Source organism: Phyllobates terribilis, unplaced genomic scaffold (genome assembly GCF_046119375.1).
Source record: "Phyllobates terribilis strain yellow unplaced genomic scaffold, ASM4611937v1 Scaffold_1__5_contigs__length_1240528914, whole genome shotgun sequence".
Taxonomy (NCBI): domain Eukaryota; kingdom Metazoa; phylum Chordata; class Amphibia; order Anura; family Dendrobatidae; genus Phyllobates; species Phyllobates terribilis.
Genome location: NW_027362761.1, coordinates 775,846,256 through 775,869,878, shown reverse-complemented (window position 1 = coordinate 775,869,878; position 23,623 = coordinate 775,846,256). Strand labels below are relative to the sequence as shown.

General features: G+C 39.2%; 1 protein-coding gene across 5 annotated transcripts in view; it reads left to right on the top strand.

The window, feature by feature from the left end:
• SLC20A2 (solute carrier family 20 member 2) overlaps positions 1-23,110 on the top strand; it is a 141,340-nt gene extending 118,230 nt beyond the window's left edge. For 4 of the 5 annotated variants that reach the window (XM_073636993.1, XM_073636995.1, XM_073636992.1 and 1 more), the window contains exons 5-11: positions 7,756-7,852; positions 8,263-8,382; positions 9,874-10,071; positions 13,412-14,000; positions 15,759-15,944; positions 19,862-19,946; positions 22,069-23,110. In XM_073636993.1, coding sequence (XP_073493094.1) covers positions 7,756-7,852; positions 8,263-8,382; positions 9,874-10,071; positions 13,412-14,000; positions 15,759-15,944; positions 19,862-19,946; positions 22,069-22,233 — 1,440 coding nt within the window. In that variant the 3' untranslated portion in view covers positions 22,234-23,110. Of the gene's footprint in view, positions 1-7,755; positions 7,853-8,262; positions 8,383-9,873; positions 10,072-13,411; positions 14,001-15,758; positions 15,945-19,861; positions 19,947-20,370; positions 20,456-22,068 lie in introns of all 5 variants that reach the window. The other variant, XM_073636994.1, reaches the window with a different exon arrangement.
• Positions 23,111-23,623: the final 513 nt, after the last annotated feature.

Genomic DNA, 23,623 nt, shown 5'->3' with positions numbered 1-23,623 from the left:
TTGTTGCTCATTACCTTTCCATGTGGGACAATTTTTCAGACTTTTTTGTTTGTTTTATAAAGGTATGTGGGGCAGCAGGGGCTTGTAGAGAATTAAAAAAAAGTTAATGTTGCGGTGGTACCGGTTTATAAAGGGAGAGCTTTGTTTTTCCTTTACTCTGGCAGCAAATGCAGGTGGAGTGTATCTGACTGCCAGGTACCTATGATGCCATCGTCTTCCAAGAACCTTAATTTGAGCGTTATTCATGCATGTTAGGTGGTTGGCAGATGCCAGCAAAATTGTTTGAAGAGGATTTTCAACTGAAACCTAAAATGTTATGTTTTACAACAGAAGGTAAAATATTGCCCAAAGGTTAGTAAGGGTTGTCAGCGATGATATTTCTTCTCAGGCTGATTGAACATGTTGACAAAAGTAATAATTTTGCAATCAGTAGCAAAGGGTTGAATAAAATTTAAAGAGTTGAAATATTTGATACACTGCTGAGAGTGTGGTTTTAGAAAACGTACAGTATAGCTAGAATACTCAGCTGACTAATTCCCTGCCGCTTGCGTTCCTAGTTCTGATGACATGATTTTCTCGGCTTACTGCTGCAATGATGACATCTTGTCACAGGGACATGTGACTGCTGCAGCTAATCTATGGATTTACAGGATTGGTTGCAGAAGTCACATGTTCCTGTGACAGTGACATCATTGCTTCAGAAGAAGATAGACCCTTCGTGGACCTGGTTTCCACTAAGTGAAACCATTTTATTAGTTTCCTTAGCAGTATGAGGGGGTGTATGCATGACATGTAAAACATTTTTTTTTTTCTTTTAAAGGTTTTATAAGGTATAAGCCAAAAGTTAAAATAAAGCAGCATTGTGACAGCAAATACCAAACTTAAAGGGGTGGTCCGAAAGTAAAATTCATTTTAATCCCAAATGTCTATTTAATATCATAATCTAATCTCTTTTCTAATATACGGTACTTTAATTAAAAAGTCCCTATCGTTCCTTTTCGACTCTAACTGCTTTATTTCTTTTTTACTATTTTGGCTCTGATTAGAACTCACTTGCAGCACCGGTCTGTGCTTTTCCGTCATTCCGGATTTTCTTCTTAAAACGTGCACTGACAGGTCGCTCTGCCGGCTCATTACTTCTGATCAGAACCAATGCATATTGCACAGTGATAAGAATCTACTGAGCATATGTCGGAATTAAAAACCGACGCATCCCCGCCCCTGAAATGGATAACACTGATGACTCTTCATTTCAGGGAGGGGGCAGAAGCTATGGCAGTGATCGGAACCTCTGCCCACTCATGACGACTGGTTTCTACCCAACTAATTCTTATGTTTTCTCTGCTCTGTGTAGAAACAGGAAGTATCCTGTCCCTGTATTTATCATTCCCCTCTTCAACTCCTGACACAGCTGTTCCCTACTTCCCCTGCCATAGACTTTTACATAGTAACATAGTTTTTAAGGTTGAAGGAAGACTAAGTCCATCTAGTTCAACCCATAGCCTAACATGTTGATCCAGAGGAAGACAAAAAAAAACATATGGCAAACACTAAGCTCCACATTGGGGAAAAAAAATTCCTTCCTGACTCCATACGGCAATAAGACTAGTTCCCTGGATCAACGCCCTATCAAGGAATCTAGTATTTATAACCTGTAATATTATACTTTTCAAGAAAGGCATCCATGCCCTTCTTAAATTTTAGTAGTGAATCACTCATTACAACATCCTGCGGCAGAGCGTTCCATAGTCTCACTGCTCTTACAGTAAAGAATCCGCATCTGTGATTGATTAAACCTTCTTTCCTCCAGACGTAGAAGATGCCCCCTTGTCCCCGTCTCAGGCCTCAGAGTAAAAAGATCAGTGGAAAGGTCTTTGTACTGTCCCTTATATACTTGTACATAGTAATGAGATCACCCCTAAGCCTTCTTTTTTCCACAGTAAATAACCCCAAGTGTAATAACCTGTCTTGATATTGCAGACCCCCCAGTCCTCTAATAACCTTGGTCGCTCTTCTCTGCACCCGCTCTAGTTCAGCTATGTCTTTCTTATACACCGGAGACCAGAACTGTACACAGTATTCTAAGTGTGGTCGCACTAATGACTTGTATAGAGGTAAAATTATGTTCTCCTCGTGAGCATCTATGCCTCTTTTAATGTATCCCATTATTTTATTTGCCTTTGCAGCAGCTGCCTGACACTGGCCACTGGCCACCAAACGTAAGCTTGTCGTCCACCAATACACCCAGGTCTTTTTCATTTACAGTTTTGCCCTGTGTTTTACAATTAAGCATATAATTATACATTTTATTTCCTCTGCCCAAGTGCATTACCTTACATTTATCCCCATTAAAGCTCATTTGCCATTTATCAGCCCAAGCTTCTAGTTTACATAGATCCTCCTGTAATATAAAATTGTCCTCCTCTGTATTGATTACCCTGCAGAGTTTAGTGTCATCTGCAAATATTGAAATACTACTCTGTATGCCCCCTACAAGGTCATTAATAAATATGTTAAAAAGAAAGGGGCCCAATACTGACCCCTGTGGTACCCCACTGTTAACTGAGACCCAGTCTGAGTGTGTTCCATTAATAACCACCCTTTGTTTCCTATCACTGAGCCAATTCTTAACCCACATACATATATTTTCCCCATTGTTCTCATTTTATGTATCAACCTTTTGTGTGGAACCGTATCAAAAGCTTTTGAAAAGTCCATATACACAACATCCACTGCATTTCCTTGGTCCAGTCCGGAACTTACCTCCTCATAAAAGCTGATCAGATTAGTTTGACAGGAACGGTCCCTCGTAAACCCATGTTGATATTGGGTCATGAGGTTATTTTCCTTCAGATACTCTAGTACAGCATCTCTTAGGAAACCCTCCAGGATTTTACCCACAGTAGAGGTTAAGCTTACTGGCCTATAATTTCCAAGTTCAGTTTTTGTCCCCTTTTTGAATATTGGCACCACATTTGTTATACACCAGTCCTGTGGTACAGACCCTGTTATTATGGAATCTTTAAAGATTAAAAATAATGGTCTATCTATGACTTTACTTAATTCCTGCAGTACTCGCGGGTGTATCCCTTCCAGGCCCGGGGATTTGTCAACTTTAGTGATTTTTAGATGCCGCCGTACTTCCTGCTGGGTTAAGCAAGTGACATTTAATGGAGAATTTTTATCATCACTAATCATGTTTTCTGTCATGCCATTTTCTTGTGTAAATACTGTTGAAAAAAAAATCATTTAGCATATTGGCTTTTTCCTCATCTTCATCCACCATTTCACCTAGACTATTTTTAAGGGGCCAACACTATCATTTTTTAGTTTTTTACTATTTATGTACAGTACAGACCAAAAGTTTGGACACACCTTCTCATTTAAAGATTTTTCTGTATTTTCATGACTATGAAAATTGTACATTCACATTGAAGGCATCAAAACTATGAATTAACCCATGTGGAATTATATATACAAAAAAGTGTGAAACAACTGAAAATATGTCTTATATTCTAGGTTCTTCAAAGTAGCCACCTTTTGCTTTGATGACTGCTTTGCACACTCTTGGCATTCTCTTGATGAGCTTCAAGAGGTAGTCACCGGAAATGGTCTTTCAACAATCTTGAAGGAGTTCCCAGAGATGCTTAGCACTTGTTGCCCTTTTGTCTTATTTAATTTTCTATATTTATTTAATGCCTCATCACTACCTACTTGCTTTAGTTCTCTAAATGCTTTATTTTTGTCACTTATTGCGCCCCTTACAGCTCTATTTAGCCATAGTGGTTTCCTCCTATTTCTAGCATGTTTATTCCCATAGGGTATATATTGTGCACAGGTCCTATTCAGGATGCTAATAAATGTCTCCCATTTGCTTTGTGTAGCTTTGTCTCAGGATATCATCCCAGTTTATTGCACTAAGATAATCTCTCAAATTTGCCGTCCTGAAGTTTAGTGTCCTTGTAACCCATCTACTACACATCCTATTAAAGGATACATGAAAACGTATTAGTTTGTGATCACTATTACCCAAGTGACCCCCAACTCGTATATTTGATATGCGGTCTGGCCTATTGGTTAATATTAGGTCTAGCAGTGCCCCCCTTCTTGTTGGGTCCTGAACCAGTTGTGAAAGGTAATTGTCTCTCATAGTTGTCAAAAACCTATTACCTTTGCTGGAACTACAGGTTTCTGCTCCCCAATGTATTTCAGGGTAGTTAAAGTTCCCATAATAATGACTTCTCCTTGAGTCGCTGCTTCATCTATTTGCTTTATGAGGCTATTTTCCGCTGCTTCCATTATTTTTGGAGACTTATAACAAAACCCTATCAGTAGTTTAGTTTATTATTTTTTCCCCCTCCCCTTATCTCCACCCACAGGGACTCTACATTTTCATTAGATTCACATATATCCTCCCGCCAGACGGATTTTAAGGATGATTTTACATATAAGCACACCCCCCCCTCGCTTGTTTGTACGGTCATTTCTGAACAGACTATAGCCCTGTAAATTAACTGCCCAGTCATGGTTCTCGTCCAGCCACGTCTCAGACATCCCTACCATGTCATAATTATTTTCCAACAAAATTAATTCTAATTCCTCCATTTTGTTGGTGAGGCTTCTGGCATTAGTGTACATGCATTTTATGTATCTCTCTGTACCTCTATTCCTTCTTACTATATTGACTGTTCTAACCCCACCGCCAACTTCTTTATTTGTGCCCAGGTCACTATCTGCACTATCTTCTCCACCTATTAAATGAATCCCCCCCCCCCCCAATTTTGCAGTGGCTCATGACTTGTGTAGAAAAAAATGACCTCCTGTTTCTACATAGAGCTTAGAAGGATTCATCTAGGCCGTTTTTAATCACGTGATGTCATAGACCTAATGGAAGAGAGAAGAATTAACTGGGTAGAAGGGCTAAATGAGCAATTGTAAGTGCACAGTGATAATATATTGCAGTCATCATATTATATAAGAGGATAAAAACTTTGATGGGAGGGCTTCTTTAAGTTCACATAACATTTTTGGCAAACTTCCGTAAAGATCATCTGTCACCATATTTTCTAATATCATCTGCATACGCTGTTAAATAGGCCTCTTAGACCTGATGTATTTGATTTACTTACATTGAGCCTCCATGTCTCAATGGCAATGAAATCCTTTTTTGAAAATTTTCATGGCTGATATTAAAGTGGGCATTGAATGAGTCTAGCTTATCTTATCTGGCAGGAAATGTCAGTAGGAATTATTCTACCATTCTGACAAAAATTTTCAAAGGTATACTTCAGTCTCATCAGGTCTAAAATCTATATAATAAGGTATGACCTTTGCATTGTAAAATCTGGTGATTGAACCAGTTAGATAAATGTTGCTAGGTTGTGTTGTACAGAATGCCGTGCTGCATTTTTATGTGCTGGTATATTTTATTTTTCATATTTTGTCAGCATCAAATAACCACATATAAACCCTAATTTTTACTAATCTAAGATTTGGTAGAAATGCTAAATTGTGTTTCTGCAGTTTGCCCCACTTTGTAATGGCATGTAAACTTGTTCACTGTTCCATATTTGTACTTTATTGTGCTGGCACAATTTATTGAACTCCAGAAATAAATTAATTTACATTTCTGACCACCCAGTTCTCATTTTTGTTCTTCAAATGGATGTTGACACCATTTTTACACTATAAATAGAATTAATCTCCATAAAAAGTTGAGAACTGACCTTGAGTCACAGCATTAATTGTAGAACAACAGCATTAATTGGAGAACAACAGCATTTACAATTGTCGGTCCCTGCCTTTTCATCAGTTTACTGGTCACAAATGGAATTGATGAGCAGGAGATTAACGTGTCCTACAAGTTTGACTGTTCAGGATCATGCAGAAAATCCTGCCGGCTGATGAACCGTGTGGTCATGTTTTCTTTCATTATTCATTTATAGGTTTAATGCTTCTTTTCTGACTGCACAGGAACGCAGGCTGTGTTCACATTTGCTTTGTAGCTTGATCAGCAGCCACAAAACATTGCAGGATCCGCTGTATCTTTCGACTTGAAATCTGTTGGGTTCTGGCATGGTGACATCAAACATGCAGCATTGAAATGGTGGCTCCGACACTGGCAGAATTCAGTCATTTCAGATAATTGTATGCTTCCAACTATGTGGAGGCAGTTTGTAGAGGCAAAACGGAATTTGGGCGTATGTGCCGACTCGCCCATAGACTAATGTGGTGCCGGCAGAACGAATGTGTGCTCTGTTGTGCATCGTTTTTGGGCGTGTACGCCTATTGAAGGTAGACACTCAGACGTAGTAGACTATGTCTGGGTGTACATCTCCAGAAGGCATACATGCCTGAAAATGATGCACAACAGACCACACGTTCTCTGTCAGCACCATTATAGTCTATGGCCCCATTGGCGCATACGCCCGAATCCTGTTTTTCGGGGGGGTAGGAGGTTCAGATGTAAGCTCCGATGGGACCAACGAACGGGTGAAAAAAATGCAAACCTGAATAGTTTAAATGTATCAATATCCCATATACAGCATTCTATATTCTGCACCATTGTGATTATAGCAGCCAAAATAACGCTAGTCATACCCAATGGGTCCGATTCATTGTTTCTTGAGTCACTTTTCTTCTTTTTTTTGTCTTGCTCTATCCGTTGACCTTTTTTGCACCAATTTCTTCAACATGGTGCCGCATGGTTTATAATTGTGGCACACAATCAAAAATGCTCTTCATTTTTTTTCTTTAATCGTTTTTGGGACTTTTCAGTGCCAAAAGTAACAAATCTTTTAAAAAGTTTCATGTTTGTTTAAAAATGCACCAAATTTAAAATTTCGCCAGACTCCTTTCTCCAGGCAAGGACTGGAGGAAGATTCCACCAAAAAGTGCAACATTTGGCAAGTTTTATTTCCTGAATCTTGTCTGAAACATCTGGATTAAGACTTGTCTTGGATAGATCATAAATACTTTAGGAAAGACAACTTAAACCACGTTCACACGTTCAGTATTTGGTGAGTTTTTTAGCTCCTTATTTGTAAGCCAAAACCAGGAGAGGAACAATCAGAGAAAAAGTATAATAGAAACTCGTCACCACTTCTGTATTATCACCCACTCCTGGTTTTGGCTTACAAATACTGATGTAAAATACTGTATATGTGGCCTAAAAGGCGCACATACTAAAGTCACTAAAAAAGAGCCAATTACTCCAGAAAATTGGAAAAATTACAATGATGAATTGGGGCCATAGTCTGTAGTAAGACATTATTTTCCCACAGAGTAGTCAAAATGATAGCAAGAGATTTTAGGAGAAGAGCTTAGGTTTCCATCAGCCTTACATCTATTATTAGGGAGCCCATAAACATTCCTCATAAGCAGGCGGGTGATGGTGTCTTCCTTAGTCACGCAAAACTTAGTTTTTCTGCAGTTTGCAGCCTCACAGCTTATACAGATGATGCTTCCCCCTGTACAAATCGTCCCTTTAAAAAAATCAGTACAAAAGCATATTAATTAGTCTGTGCCTTGCTGCACCATTTCGGCTTTGTGGCACCTTAGTGCCCTAATGTAATATTCTGTATGGGCACCTTTTGGTATTGTAGTGTCATATAAAATATAACTGCCATTTAATTGAATATGTATGATAAGGATCACCCCATGTGCCACTAACTTTTACTAATGGTTACTTTGTGTGCCCTTGATTAATTATGGCTTCATTTACAAAGTAAGAATATTCTGTTTTTGGTTTTGCAGGAGGATCCAGTTCCCAATGGACTTCGAGCACTACCAATATTTTATGCTGCTACCATTGCCATTAATGTATTTTCCATTTTTTACACTGGTGCACCATGTAAGTAACGGCTGTACATTTAATTTGCGCTATTAAGGATCATGATAATGGCTGATTAGGGCAGTAAAACTACTTCCAGCATCTAGATCCATTTAGTTGGCAGAGGCTGAATGACCCTAAACATCAGATTTTGTCCAGCCTTGCGTCAGCGGATATATTCAATAAAGCATTCTAATCTATAGGCTTATTTTTTGTTTTTATTTATATTTAACTCTTCTTTCTAGAAGCTTTTGAAGTTCTGATAGTCTTATCTCCTTAATATAATTGTTTAATAATTGTTTGTTTTTTTATTCTGTCCACTGCTAATGTGTATGAGAAATGTATGCAGAAGGTACACTGTGTGTTGTTCGATCAATCTGACCGCAATCATTTAATATTTACATATCTTATTTTTTTTCCTCTATCTTCAGTGCTAGGACTTCAGAGCTTTCCTGTGTGGGCCACCGCATTATTATCAATAGGCGTTGCCATTTTATTTGCTTTGTTAGTGTGGTTTTTTGTTTGCCCATGGATGAGAAAGAAAATAGCAAGTATGTTTTTGTTTTTTCTTGGTTGTGTTTTTACAGAAAATATTAAAAATATTATTTCTGCATATAAATGTCTACACCTCAAATTCCAGAATTCCTCGGTATCCATTGTGATCATAAATACTTAAATAAGCTATGAAAAAAGACTAAACATTGTACTATCGCAAATCGCACATTCTAAGGAAACTAAGTTGCTACCATGCTGCATTTTGCAGGGTCAATCAGAGATATTCTTTTAGAATTTCCCAATTTCTACCTTCAATGGATAACCCTGCATTATGCCCATAGGCTCTTATTTAAGAAAACATATACTGCGTGTATATGCAGTGGGGTATGCTAATTGCCGTGACTCCGGCCAAAAATACAAATTGTCTCTTCAGAGAGGAAAAGGACTAGAACTCTAGGGCCACCTATAGGCAATAGCAATCCTGAAAGTTAATATCTACTCTAACGAGCCTCCTCACATGACTTAGGATAAAAAACAAAATCTCAATTTGCAGACAATGTGTTGCGGGATACTGCCCCTCGTCAGTGCAAAGTGTGAGATCTGATTTGGCTTGGGGAGAGGCGTCTGACCGAGATCCAAGGGGTAGCGTTTCTCCTTGCGGAGAGTGACATGTCAAGCCTGACATGCCAAGGAGAGGAGACTTTTAAGCCGCAATGCTCCTTTGGGAAATATGCAAATTGTCTACTCAAAGAGGAAGAGGACTAGAACTCTTGTGCCACCTATAGGAAGTAGCAATCCTAAAAGTCAATATCGACTCTAATGAGCGTTGTCACATGTCTTAGGATAAAAGCCAAAACCAAAATTTCAGGCCAAAAAGACATTGTTGACCTTCATCAGATAACTTGTATACTATGTTGCGTTGTGCATATTTGACATCTGCTCAGCGAGCTTATCTGTCACATACTGCACACTTCCATTGCAAGATGTGGTCAAACTACCCTTAAGGCCCCCATACACATTAAACTAATATCGTCTGCACCCCCGATTTTGATGGATTCAGCCAACGATCTAATGTGTGTGGAAGCCCTGGACAACTGATTGTCGGGGGGAGATGTCGATTGGGCATGTCTGATTTCAAACTGCTGATCGCTTCGTTCTCCCAGAGGTGAGCCGCTAGACATGTTTGGCGACGGCTCACTCATGGAGAACACCAAATGAGTGCTCCTGTATATGGGAGAACCACCCAAAATAGTTCCCGGACCTAACGACAGCCATCTAATGTGTATAGCAATATCCTCACGAGGAGGGTATTGATAACTACCACAAAGCCATTGTGATTACAGATTATATATATATATCTGCTACCATCTATGCAACTGGATGTGTATCCCCTAATCTGGTGCAGGTTTTATTAACCCAAGCATCCTCATAGCATATTCGCAAAGGTGGATTTTACTGTCCCTTTACCGTATAAGCAAAATTAGTGTCATTGGTATGTACGAAAGTTTCCGCGAGATGAAGGCTTTTTCTTTTTGATGTTTTTGTAGGTCGATTAAAGAAAGATGCAATGTCGCGGATATCAGAGGAAAGCCTTGATAAAATTCAAGATGAGGACAGTGCCGTCTTTAAAGAGTTGCCTGGTGCTAAGGGGAATGATGAAAGCGAGGTGCCTCTAACTAGCGCTGCTACTGAAGCTGCAGTTGTATCGGAGTCTGTAGCAAATGGAAGCACAAGGATACCATATGGTATGTGGGGTTTTTCTTCTTTATTATTACTATATTTCAAAGAGCAAGTAAAAAATGGGTGCAAGTATAGCCTTTTGGTTGGGGTTTTTCCCCATTCCACTTGAATACAATTTACAGCTTAATCGCCAAGACTAATTCACTCTTTACTCTTTATAGAGGCTCTACATATTTTATTTAAACAAGCAGCAAAATGTACAAATGAAAAGAACTAATTTTTGTACATGATTGGTATATTTTTTGCCAGTGAAAACCTACCATGTATAAGGCTAGCATTTCTGTTACAGTTTTGATAAATTAGGCCCACTTTTATGCATAAACTATTCAAATTTTCAAGATCTGCATATGCTGTCGTGAATAATTATCTTCCTTGCATACAGTTATATGAAAAAGTTTGGGCACCCCTATTAATCTTAAGCTTAATGTTTTCTTAAAATTGGTGTTTTTGCAACAGCTATTTCAGTTTGATATATGTAATAACTGTTGGACACAGTAATGTTTCTGCCTTGAAATGAGGTTTATTGTACTAACAGAAAATGTGCAATCTGCATTCAAACAAAATTTGACAGGTGCATAAGTATGGGCACCCTTATCATTTTCTTCTTTTAAATACTCCTACCTACTTTTTACTGACTTACTAAAGCGCTTTTTTTGGTTTTGCAACCTCATTGAGCTTTGAACTTCATAGCCAGGTGTATGCAATCATGAGAAAAGCTACTTAAAGTGGCCACTTGCAAGTTGTTCTCCTGTTTGAATCTCCTCTGAAGAGTGGCATCATGGGCTCCTCAAAACAACTGTCAAATGATCTGAAAACAAAGATGATTCAACGTAGTTGTTCAGGGGAAGGATACAAAAAGCTGTCTCAGAGATTTAACCTGTCAGTTTCCACTATGAGGAACATAGTAAGGAAATGGAAGAACACAGGGACAGTTCTTGTTAAGGCCAGAAGTGGCAGGCCAAGAAAAACATCAGAAAGGCAGAGAAGAAGAATGGTGAGATCAGTCAAGGACAATCCTCAGACCACCTCCAGAGAGCAGCAGCATCAACTTGCTGCAGATGGTGTCACTGTGCATCGGTCAACTATACAATGCACTTTGCACAAGGAGAAGCTGTATGGGAGAGTGATGCGAAAGAAGCCGTTTCTGCAAACACGCCACAAACAGTCGGTTGAGGTATGCAAAAGCACATTTGGAGAAGCCAATTTCTTTTTGGAAGAAGGTCCTGTGGACTGATGAAACCAAGATTGAGTTGATTGGTCATACAAAAAGGCGTTATGCATGGCGTAAAAAAAACACAGCATTCCAAGAAAAACACTTGCTACCCACAGTAAAATTTGGTGGAGGTTCCATCATGCTTTGGGGCTGTGTGGCCAATGCCGGCACCGGGAATCTTGTTAAAGTTGAGGGACACATGGATTCCACTCAGTATCAGCAGATTCTTGACAATAATGTTCAAGAATCAGTGATAAAGTTGAAGTTACGCAGGGGATGGATCTTTCAGCAAGACAATGATCCAAAACACCACTCCAAATCTACTCAGGCATTCATGCAGAGGAACAATTACAATGTTCTGGAATGGCCATCCCAGTCCCCAGACCTGAATATCATTGAACATCTGTGGGATCATTTGAAGAGGGCTGTCCATGCTCGGCGACCATCAAACTTAACTGAACTGGAATTGTTTTCTAAAGAGGAATGGTCAAAAATACCTTCATCCAGGATCCAGGAAATCATTAAAAGCTACAGGAAGCGACTAGAGGCTGTTATTTTTGCAAAAGGAGGATCTACTAAATATTAATGTCACTTTTCTGGTGAGGTGCCCATACTTATGCACCTGTCAAATTTTGTTTGAATGCAGATTGCACATTTTCTGTTAGTACAATAAACCTCATTTCAAGGCAGAAACATTACTGTGTCCAACAGTTATTGCATATATCAAACTGAAATAGCTGTTTCAAACATGCCAATTTTAAGAAAACATTAAGCTTAAGATTAATAGGGGTGCCCAAACTTTTTCATATAACTGTACATTTAGAGGCAATAAATCAATCCTGAGTTAATTCTAGTCACGTAGATGGTACAGCAAAAAGCAGACATCTTGATAATGCCAAGCAGTTGATCTGAAAAGTCAATAATTGTGCAATGATCAGGGTTTTTTTTTAATGAGAATTGGCCTTTTATATTTCATCACTATTCTATTAATTGTTACCATACTGCTTGGAGAGTACCTTTAGAAAACTAGTTGCACCCAATATACTGTGCATTAGAATTTCAATACATCCTTCTCTACCCATTTTTATTTTTCACTTTTCATTATATCAGTGAGAGCCTAACAGATAATTTATACCTTCCAAGCCATCTACAGAGTGGGTACAGATTGATTTAGTAGGTAGAGATAATCAGCTTTGGACGCTTGCCAGCTCATTTGGTCATTTGCAAAATTGACCAAAGGTCGCTCCCAGTTCTTGAAAGTACTCAGCTCTCCTAACTAAACCCTTATTAGCACCTTCTCCTTGGCCTTGATTGCTAGCTGTACCTTTGTGACACCGCACTGTGTTCTCTACTGATATTTTGTGTAATATCCTGGTCCGAGACACATGCGGTACTCTCCCTGCTGTGACAACAGCCTCACTGACGTACGGTGCATGTCAGAGGCAGTCTGGGCGCTTGCCAGCTCATTTACTCAAAGCTGATTTTTCTCCGTGTTGCTAAATCAATCTGCAGCCACACAGATATGTTTGAGCATGTCTTAAAGTCCCCCTAAATAATCGGAAAGATTATAAAAAATATATAGATTACTCTGGTCAGTTTAATTCTTTATATACCAAATTGGCTCTAATATGTAATTCTTAAAGGGACTCTGTCGCCAGGTTTCTGCTACTCCATCTCAGAGCAGCATAATGTAGAGACCGACGCCCTGATTTCAGGGATGTATCACTTTCTGCACTACTTGCTTTAGTTTTTAATAAAATCCCTGTTTTATCTGCTGCAGAACTACCAGTTCTCTGAATGCTGAGTTCTGTAGAGCCACGCCCACACTGCAATGCCTATGCACAGAAAGTAGTCAGTGGTGTGGGCGGGGTTATACAGAGCTCATGAACATGGCAGCAGGTTCACTAGTCCTCTAGTTATATTCTTCTGCTAAAACAGTGATTTTTATCAAAACTGCAGAAAGCAGACATCACTGGAATCCATGTCTCTGTCTCTACATTGTACTGCCCTCAGATTAAGTGAAAGAAACCTGTTGACAAATTCCCTTTTAATTTTTTTTTCTTTTCTATGTAATTACAGTTTGGTTTTTTTTGGAAACTTTGACGTAAAGCTATTGTGGATTGTTTTTATAGGAAGAGCTGCTTCAATGACAAATGGCTCCATTAGATCTCCACTTTCCAATGGTACATTTAGTTTTGAAGGCCACAACATGAAAAGTGATGTTCATGTGTATCATACAGTACACAAGGACTCGGGGCTGTACAAGGACTTGTTGCACAAGATCCATCTAGATAGAGTGACTGATGATCGCTCACATGAAAACAACTACAGAGTGCTGAGACGCAATAACAGCTACACATGCTATACTGCTGCTATATGCGGTATGCCTGTGCACACCATGTTCAAAGCCACGGACACTGCAACTCCAGAGGACAGCGAAAAGTTAGTTGGGGATACGGTGTCTTACTCAAAGAAACGTGTGCGGTATGACAGCTACTCCAGCTACTGCAATGCTGTGGCAGAAGCGGAAATTGAGGCAGAAGAAGGTGGCGTAGAGATGAAGCTAGCTACAGAACTAGCTGATCCCAATCCCCCACAGGATGATTCGTTGGAAGAGGACAAAGAAGAGAAAGACAAGTCAGAAGTCCACTTACTTTTCCACTTCCTCCAGATTTTGACAGCATGCTTTGGATCATTTGCTCACGGAGGAAATGATGTCAGGTGAGTGATACGCCATTGGAGTCCACCAGTACATAAGAGATATTTGAGCAAGTTAAAAGGGTTGCTCTTATTCTATATGGGTGTACGAAGATGTTATGTTATAGTGTAATAACCAGGGGAGATGTCTATATGACAGACCGAATTCATTCATTTGTGGTCCAAGTACAGACTGGCAAAGGGTCTCCTCATGTCCTGCACTAGGCATATTAGGTTCTCGTTTGGGCAGTCCGTACTTGAAACATGGATGTGTGAATCTGGCCAGTAAAGAATACATGATTTTTTACTGTAACCTTAAACTATAATGAATAGGTCAGGTTTAAAAAAAAAAAAAAAAAAAAAAGAAAATTGTCACGAAGTCCACATGCCATACATGTCATCCTACATCTATATCATATATACAATAGCCACTATAACATTAGAAGGTTATCCAACCAGGAAAAAATATTTTAAAAAACATTTACAATGGTCAAAAGAAACCATAGTCCATCCCCTGCTGCTCCAGTCTCTACTCCCTGCTCAAGCCGTAATGTCTCTGATTCAGGCATGTGACCCCGCAGCCATACAGATAAGCAGTGGGACAGCAGTAAAGGGGAACATGATTTCTTTAGTTATTGTACACCATTCTTAACTGTTTTATAATTATTTAGCTTGACATGATTTATCCTAGTCCCCTGTTGCCCATTAGATTTATGCAATTTGGCTACAGAGATAGAGTTTACAAAGAATTTTCCTAGGTCATGTGCAACACATCTGTTCCATATTGATTATCATTTATATGCAAAAATGCTGTTCATTAATGAGGGTTCCTGTTACATCCAGAGGCTGTGCACTCCTCCACAGCTGTGCTCACACTTCTTCTCACAGCTGAGTAGCGGATGCAATTGTACTGTATCTAATCTAGACCTTCACCAACCTGGAGTCTAGACTAACACATTGTATTTCTAATGCTATATTGTAACAATCTGTCAGGACAGGAATGTGTGCATAGGTTCAAACCATGAATGACGCAAACAGATTTTGAAAACCGTGTAGGATTAATACACAAAGTATATTAGAAAGCTGAAGGACTTCATTATATAGTGATTAAGTATATTTTTTATTTTGCGGGGAGCGGGGTTAGATAGAACTGGAATTTTCCCTTGATCAAGTGCCCAATAACTCTCTCTCCTGTTCAGGGCTGCACAGAATGGCCTTGTGGGCTGTAATTGTATATTTTCTGTACAAAAAAGTTACAAGTCACAGACTAGTTTATAAGTATATCCTTTTAATGGTTTCCATGTAATTTGCATTTTTTTTATTTTAAAGGGGAACTGTTGCTAGATTCAGCCTGAATTATTTGCAGCACAAATCAGAAGCTGACAGGGCATTGCAGCCATGTACATTTTAATCTTAAATGCCTTTGCATTACAGAGAAAACAGTTTAAGAAGCCAGCCACCGTTGCCCTGCTCCGCTCCAGTTGATTGACCGGTATCTCCCTATGTGTCTGCAGAGGGAGAGTCTTGTTGGTCAACTGTGTTGGAGATGAGCTGGGAGGGGACCATGCCTGGTCTAGTCAGATCTCTCTCCATATAGTCCCCGGTGGGCTTTTCAAATTGTTTTCTCTGAAAAGCCACTGCATTTCAGATTATTATATATATGGCTGCAATCGCCAGCCAGGCTGTAATTTGTGCTGCTTGTGGTTCAGGCAGCATGACTATAGTGACACATTCCCTTTGTGTCAATCTGCATTCTTCTACAATGATTTTTCCCTCTCACAGCAATGCCATTGGTCCTCTTGTTGCTCTGTGGTTGATTTACCAGCAAGGAGGAGTAATGCAAGATGCTTCGACACCAGTGTGGTTGCTTTTGTATGGAGGAGTGGGTATCTGTGCTGGCCTTTGGGTATGGGGTCGACGAGTTATCCAGACAATGGGAAAAGACCTAACCCCAATTACCCCATCCAGGTAATGTGATTGTTAAGTATTCTTGAATCACATTGATTAGTACCAATTATGATGTCAGATTTGCAAAAATAAATAAGCTAAATGATATTTAAAGGGGTTTTCCAATATTTTTTTTTTTTCATCCAAAAGATCTCACTGGGTGAAAATAACTGAGCATTACTTATCCTGTCCTGCTCCAGCGCCAACTCTTCACCCCTGCCTTTGGCATGAGCTACTGAGCCCAATGACTGGCTGCAGCGGTGATGTGCATTATAGTCATGACATCACCGCTGTAGCCTGTAAGCAATCACTGGAGGCTGTGGGTAAGTAATGCTCAGCTTATTTTCACCCAGTGAGAGATTTTGGAGCATAAAAAAGGCTATTCTTGCAAAATCCCTTTTTAATGAATATTAATCAATTAACGATTGTACATAGTAAATATTTAGATTCTGGCATCTGGCTATAACCTTTCTGGAAAAGGTAAATGCAAACTGTGCTCTATAGTCTTTGTAATAAAATCCAGTAGTGGATAATGTTTCCTCCTTCCATGTCTAACAGTTTACATTTCACTTAGTTGCACATTAAAGAGGTTTTCCCACATTGAACATTTATGTCCAATCAATTAAATTCAGAAAATGGGTGAGGCCTAGACCCAAGTTCAATGCTTTCGTAGAATTCACTGATGAGCCACCTAACACATGGCCATCTATCCACCAGGATCGGGGTTGTCCCATCTGGAAATCGGTGAGGGTTCAGCTGGTCAGACCAGCACCAACATCTACTGCCTATATAATTATTGTTCATTACAAGGAAAACCCCTTTAAAGTGTTACTTAATCATAATCTTATTTTTTTAGAAAGATCTAACTAACCCTACAAAGCGTGTTGAGAAATAGTGCAATGTGACTACTGCCAACCTTTCTTCTCCTGCGATTACAGCACAGGGGACAATCCAGCTTTCATCTTTCAGATGTGGTTGTTAGCCAGGTTATCCCAAATAATTAGTTTAAATTAGGTTATCAGGATGCTTGTCTGTAGTAGTCAGTTTCAAATTAGTCAGGTCTTCAGATATAAAGGCAGAGTTGCCATTGAACAATATGTAGAGAACAAGTAAGGAGGCTTGATTGTTTCAGACTTTTCTCCACATTGCACATTGTAGGGGTTTTTCATAATCCCCTTGGGATGCTATGGCAAAGATCTGTACTGGTTTTAGGATGTGGTGCAGAAATGTAAATCGTCAAACTGCTGAGAAATGGGGAATAACCCAACCATGTTGGAAACTGCAGGCAGTGGTTTGTTTTCAGGGTAGGATTCTGGCAAATGTCACATAGAAGCAGGCCCCATACTATTGTAGCCCCAATACCACAAAGTTGTATCACAACAATCTGGTAGTGTTGGATATTTCAGCATGGTAGTATTTCGACTACATCTGAGCTACCACTAGCCCTTGAAAAAAAGCCATGGCACAAGTGAAACCTTGTGCCTCCAAAAACATTAAGGGGCCAATTAATCAAGGCTCAGGTTTGGCTATCAGTTGCCGTACCACACTTAAAGGGGGTTATCCGGGACTAATTTATTTTTTTTGTCTCATGGGGTTAAGAACGGACAGGTAGGTAGTTGCTAACTACCTGCCTGTTGCCGGCTCAGAGTTATCACAGACCGCTCCAGCCGCAATTCAGTAGCTACATGTCGACAGAGCAGCTCTTCCTCTTCTGGGCTGCTGTGTTGATGGGGCATGACTGCCATCATGCTGATTGACAACCGGCTCACCGCAATAATGCAGTGGGGAGCCGGCTATCAGTGATCATGGCATCAGTAGTCACGGTCCCATGAGCAGAGCAAAAGAGAAGCAGCTACTCGATTCGACGGCTTCCAGTAGAGTAGTCTGTGTCGGCAGAGAGCAGCATCAGGCACAAGAAACAGGTAGTTAGCAACTACCTTGCTTGTAAGTTCTGAAGCCTATAAGAAAAAAATTAAATGTTTCCTTATAACCCCTTTAATCATGGCTGTGGAGTCGGTAAGCCAAACCTCCGACTCCTCAATTTCCATGCCACCGACTCCGACTCCGTCATACATGGCTCCTGTTTAAGTGATAAATTTGCTGTAGCACAGATTCATCTCAGCTAAAAGTCTAGACCCTTAGATCAGGAATAGGACAGACATTTATAGGGCATTTCATAACTTTCCCAAATTCTTATGAAAACCGTATTCCCCACATACTGCATTGAACCACTGTACCCAATTTATTATATACTTTAGGAGTCGGTCCATTTTATTCCGACTCCACCAAAATGGGCTCAGACTCCACGACTCCTCCTCCACAGCCCTGCCTTTAATAATGCAATCCCAAGTCATGCCATTTTTCCTCAAATCATAGATTTTTGGTGCAAACTTTGGTTTGAAATGGCCCCCAAGTTCTGATCACTTCTAATTGGGATCACAACTGATTCCCTACTGCCAAGTTCAGAGCTGTGCAGGAGCATAGTTGCTTGGAGTATTACAGTCCTCTGCAAATTGGAAAACTGATTGTCTGACTCCGAAGAGGGAGCACCGACTGTTACTAATAAAGGTTATATGCTCTTCGCAACCAATTGTCTGTATTGCTCTAATACATAGAAGAATACAACAAAAAACAAGCAACTAAGCTTTTCTGTAGGTTAACAAGAAGAGCCTATGGAAGAGTAGAGGTCCACTTATACATACCATATTACTATGAAAGCCTTCCGATTTCTAGGTTAAAATCAGCAGTCTCCACTACATAGTTACTTTAGATATATTACTTGATGTCAGGGGTTTTCCAAACTATTTTCACACATTTTCCATGCACAAGTATAATTTTAACTAAAAAGTAAAACAACATTTTCTCGCAGAACTCCATATTGAAGTAAGATGTCATGAAAGCTTTTCTTTAGACAGTTTTTTTTTTTTTCCTCAAAGAGCATGACCTAATTAAGATTTTTAGTCCTAATGATTTCACGGAGCTGAGGTTTCATATTCTGTCTTATTTGTCAGTCTTGGGCTACATTAACACATTTGTGTAAAACAGACTGTTTTATTTTCGTGTGTCATCCATATTGCCTCTGTTTTTTATCCATTGACTCTTAATGGATCGTTGAAACAAAGATGGAAAACCTTAAAGGGTACGGAGATCCGTATTAATCGGATGAAAAGACAGACTTTGTACTTAAAAGGGGTATTCACATCTCCAAGATCCTATCCCAATATGTAGTAGGTTTAATAATAGTAATATTAGCAAATATCTCCAATTAGAAACGTAGTATATTTTTTCTGATTTGCTATCTCTTTCCTCATGTGCAGGCATCGCAGGACCTTAGGTTTCCATGGTTACATCCACTGATGATGTCACAGCTAGTTGCTAGTGGTCGTAACCATGGATACCTAAGGTCCTGTGATGCCTGCACATGAGGAAAGAGATAGCAAATCAGAAAAAATATACTACGTTTCTAATTGGAGATATTTGCTAATATTACTATTATTAAACCTACTACATATTGGGATAGGATCTTGCAGATGGGAATACCCCTTTTAAGTACAAAGTCTGTCTTTTCATCCGATTAATACGGATCTCCGTAGACTTTAATGGCATAGTTTGATCAGCAAAACCGATGAGAATAGGACTTGCTTTGAATTTCACAGACTGGAGACACTGACCCCTTTTTTAAACTAAAAAAATGGACCTCACCAGGATGTGTCGCACGCATGTGTGAATGTAGCCTTATAGAGTTTCCTTCCTTGTTAGTGAAAAGCATACAGTAGATATTTCTCAGTCTTCTTTCATGAAGCATATGATTGCATGCTGTCTGCTCTTCAATGAAGCAGATGATGAAGGCTTTCTGGTAAGAATTTCTGTGTAACCCAGCACGTTGGGTGACAGTATTGCAATTGTGACTATCAAGTGTTTTCTTATACTTCCCGCAGTGGATTCACTATTGAGTTGGCTTCGGCATTCACAGTTGTGGTAGCTTCCAATATTGGACTCCCTATCAGTACCACACACTGCAAGGTATGCCCTTTGCACGTGACTGCATTTGGGATAGTCAAGGCTATCCATTTGCTTTACCTTTAGGTTCAGATCAATGTTTACTGGCACAGAGAATACGCTATGCATCTATTAGTCATACTACTATATATGGGAAATTATTGTTTTCCCATAGTTCCCGAGAACCTTGTGATCTGCTATATTTTACAGGGGTTGAGATTTATAGAATATACTGCCTTATGCTATACTAACAGGTTTGAATAATTCTTGGAGCCTTATGCCTTCTAAAGATAGATCCACTAGTGCCATTAAAAATTGATCTAAAGCAAGTCACTCACAAAGCCTCATCCTGTCCCGCCATCTACCATCCACTCTCCTCTGCACGGCTCGTGATTGCATGCAACTTTCACCCGTCAAACTGTCTTCTGTTGTTTTTTTTCCCCCACAGTGGATTTTGCGTTGAAGTAATGTCTGGGCTAACTGTATTATTAGCCTCTAATGTTGGTATACCCATAAGCTCCACTCATTGCAAGGTATTGGGTTTGCAGTGGTACAATAGAAAATTTGTCTTTACGTGTCACAATCAGAATATGATACAATAGTCACATTGTCTTTGACTTCAGTTTTGTTACATTGATATTGCTTGCTCAATAAACCTGGAATAGAATATTCTAAAATTTCGCCCACATTTCATTATTATGACCATAACTAAATACTATTTATAATTATTCCACATAACTGTGAAAAAGGGCTTGTTTCATAAATTACCCTATGCAAATATCCTGTTCCAAGAGGAAGAAGACTTGACCTCTAGTGCCACCTATTAGATGTAGCAATCCTGAAAGTCAATATCGACCCTTCAGAGAGCCTTGCCACATGACTTGGGTTAAGAAGCCAAACCAAACACTCCATTTTCAGACACATGTTTTGTGGTGTTTGCTCCTCATCAGTGCAAAGCAGATCTGATTTGCCTTTGTGAGAGGCCTCTTACAAGTGGTTTAAAGGATAACATTTCTCTTTTATGTTGAGAGCCAAGCTGGCATGAGGAGACTTATGGGCCAGGCAGTGCTCCTCTGGGAATTTAAATATGCAAATATCCTCTTTAGTAAGGAAGGGGACAAGAACTCTAGTGCCACCTATTAGATGTAGCAATCCTAAAAGTCAATATTGCCCCTTTTAATGAGCCTTGGCACATGACTTGGGACAAGCCAAACCAGACACTGTGAATCACACTAGAAAATAAATGGAACTGACGAGCTTTAATAAAATCTTTACAATGACTGTAACATTTAGTTTTTAATTAGATTCCTAAAATCCTGATGGCAAGTGAAGGACCTGAAGTAACATTTTTTATTAAAGATAAAGTTTTAGTATTGAGGGCCTTGCGGTTATGCACAGTTATCTGCAATTTATGTACATTTGGTTAATAGTCATTTGGGAGAACATGCCAAATTCAAGGAGCTTCCTGACCTTTTAGGAAAATACTTTGACATTCATATGCTAAAAAATAACAAACGGTCACCCAGTTCTCTCTCTGAGCCCTCAGTTATGTGCATCCTGCTGGTTTTGGAATACCGGGTTGCAGAGACGGCGTGCCGCACCCAACACTTTTAATATTTCTTACGGTTTATTCTCTGCTCTATTGACAGCCGCTTCAGTCATTTTAAAGAGGTACAAATCTTTAATCCCTGAGCATGCCTATTATATGTCATGTATAAATTACTGAAGTCAAAGTGATGAATGGTGTAGTTCTCCTCAGATCGCTGTATTGCTGCTTCACACTGATCACTAATTCATTCCATAACTGCTTCTTCTCCTTTCCATTATTAATATCTAACCTTCGCTTAATATGAACCTTAAATGTTTCTTGTAGTCTATTTTATTAGTTAGTACCACTGCTCTCAACATCCCATGAAATCATCAGCCTAATAGACTCTGAACATGACCTTATTTCAGAATTTGATTTTCATTTGCATACCCATTGGTAATAAAGCTGTAGAACAAACCGCCGTTCTATAACGATCCATTGAGAAAAGGTGTAATTGTACTACCAACATTAACTTTCCAGATCTGTTATGCGTTCTTTACATGATTATCCTAAGTATTTTGTCTTATTTTTTTCTTTCCACGTCCTATAAAACCAAAGGTTGGATCGGTGGTGTCAGTGGGCTGGATCCGATCCCGCAAAGCTGTAGACTGGCGCTTGTTTAGGAACATCTTCCTGGCCTGGTTTGTGACGGTACCTGTGGCGGGTCTCTTTAGCGCTGGAGTGATGGCCATCCTTCAATACGGCATCCTACCCTATGTTTGATCATATAACCTCTGACTAAGGCAAAATCCTATAGAAATATCCTTACTGGAAACCACACAAAGCTACAGCAATATTACAAGCCGCCCGCTTTACCAACAATGTGGAAAATAACAAGCCCTTCTACTTATCAATGCATCATCATCGTGATGTAATAATTTTGCTGTATATAATGTATGTTAAATTGGTGATATGGTGAGATGTGGCTTATTACTTATATTTAAATAAATATATATATATATATGCGTATAGTAGGTTACACTACCAGAGCATTATAATTTGGGATGGGAGTACTTGCATAGCCTTTTATATCTAGATAAGAGCTGTACATAATGTATTATTTTTGTGAGGTTGCTTTTTTTAATATTCAAAAAAAAATAGTATAAATTATCAAATCTACCCACGTCTACTTGATATGTATACTGTAAGTGATAAGCGAGGTAGGGGAGTGGAATTCCACATTTTTGTAAAGATAAGCAGGGTTATGATTGATGATAAAGAAGTCTGGAACAAATATACAAAAAGATGTGCATAATACTTTATGGAAAAAAAGTTCACACCCAATAAGTAGATTTTTATGTATTATAATTTACATTTGTAAATACATTTGCATATTTTCATTGGCACATTTCCGTATCGTGTTTATTTAAAAAGTATAGTAGAGTACCAAAGAGGGTAGGTTGTTCTTGGTAAGTGTACGCGCATAGTCACACGTGTGTCAATCTGCTCCTTGGCCACCAAGCCTTCAGAAACCATTACATTTTGGGCTTTAATGAAGCTCTATGAATACATGTGGAACTGCACGGATGTATGGAACTGCTGCAGTTTACTAGTTATGAAATTGGATATATGGATAAGTGTCTGTCTTTTTTTTTTTTTTCTCAACTCCAGTTCTCAAAAGCACCCAATACGTCAGGTTATTGGATCTGCTCTGATGGAGACACGGCTGACATAGATTACTGGTCTCTAAACGGAGGAGCGTTTTGGTCAAAACTTAAAAAAATGCAATCGTATAGTGTTACTTTTTAACATTGTAAAGACTTATGTTGTGTATATTCACCATTGCAGCATCTAACAGCTGTCATGTCCACAGGGATTTTTCCAGACCGGGAATAGTCATTCATTTGTTTCATATCACTCCATACACTGAGGTCTATTCGCAGCTACATACAACGAAGCTCCCACAATGGTAAAAAAGTACTAGAAATATAACTAAAACAGGACCTTAAGCTATTTATCTGCTTTTACATATCAGTCTTTATATGTCAAATTGTGCATAATTAATAGACCGGAGATGCCTGCTTAGGACTTTCCCAAAGTCCATATAGAACTATTACATAGCTATCCATACAATTGGTTGCAAGTCAGTATAGGTCTTTTAGAGCGAGAGACA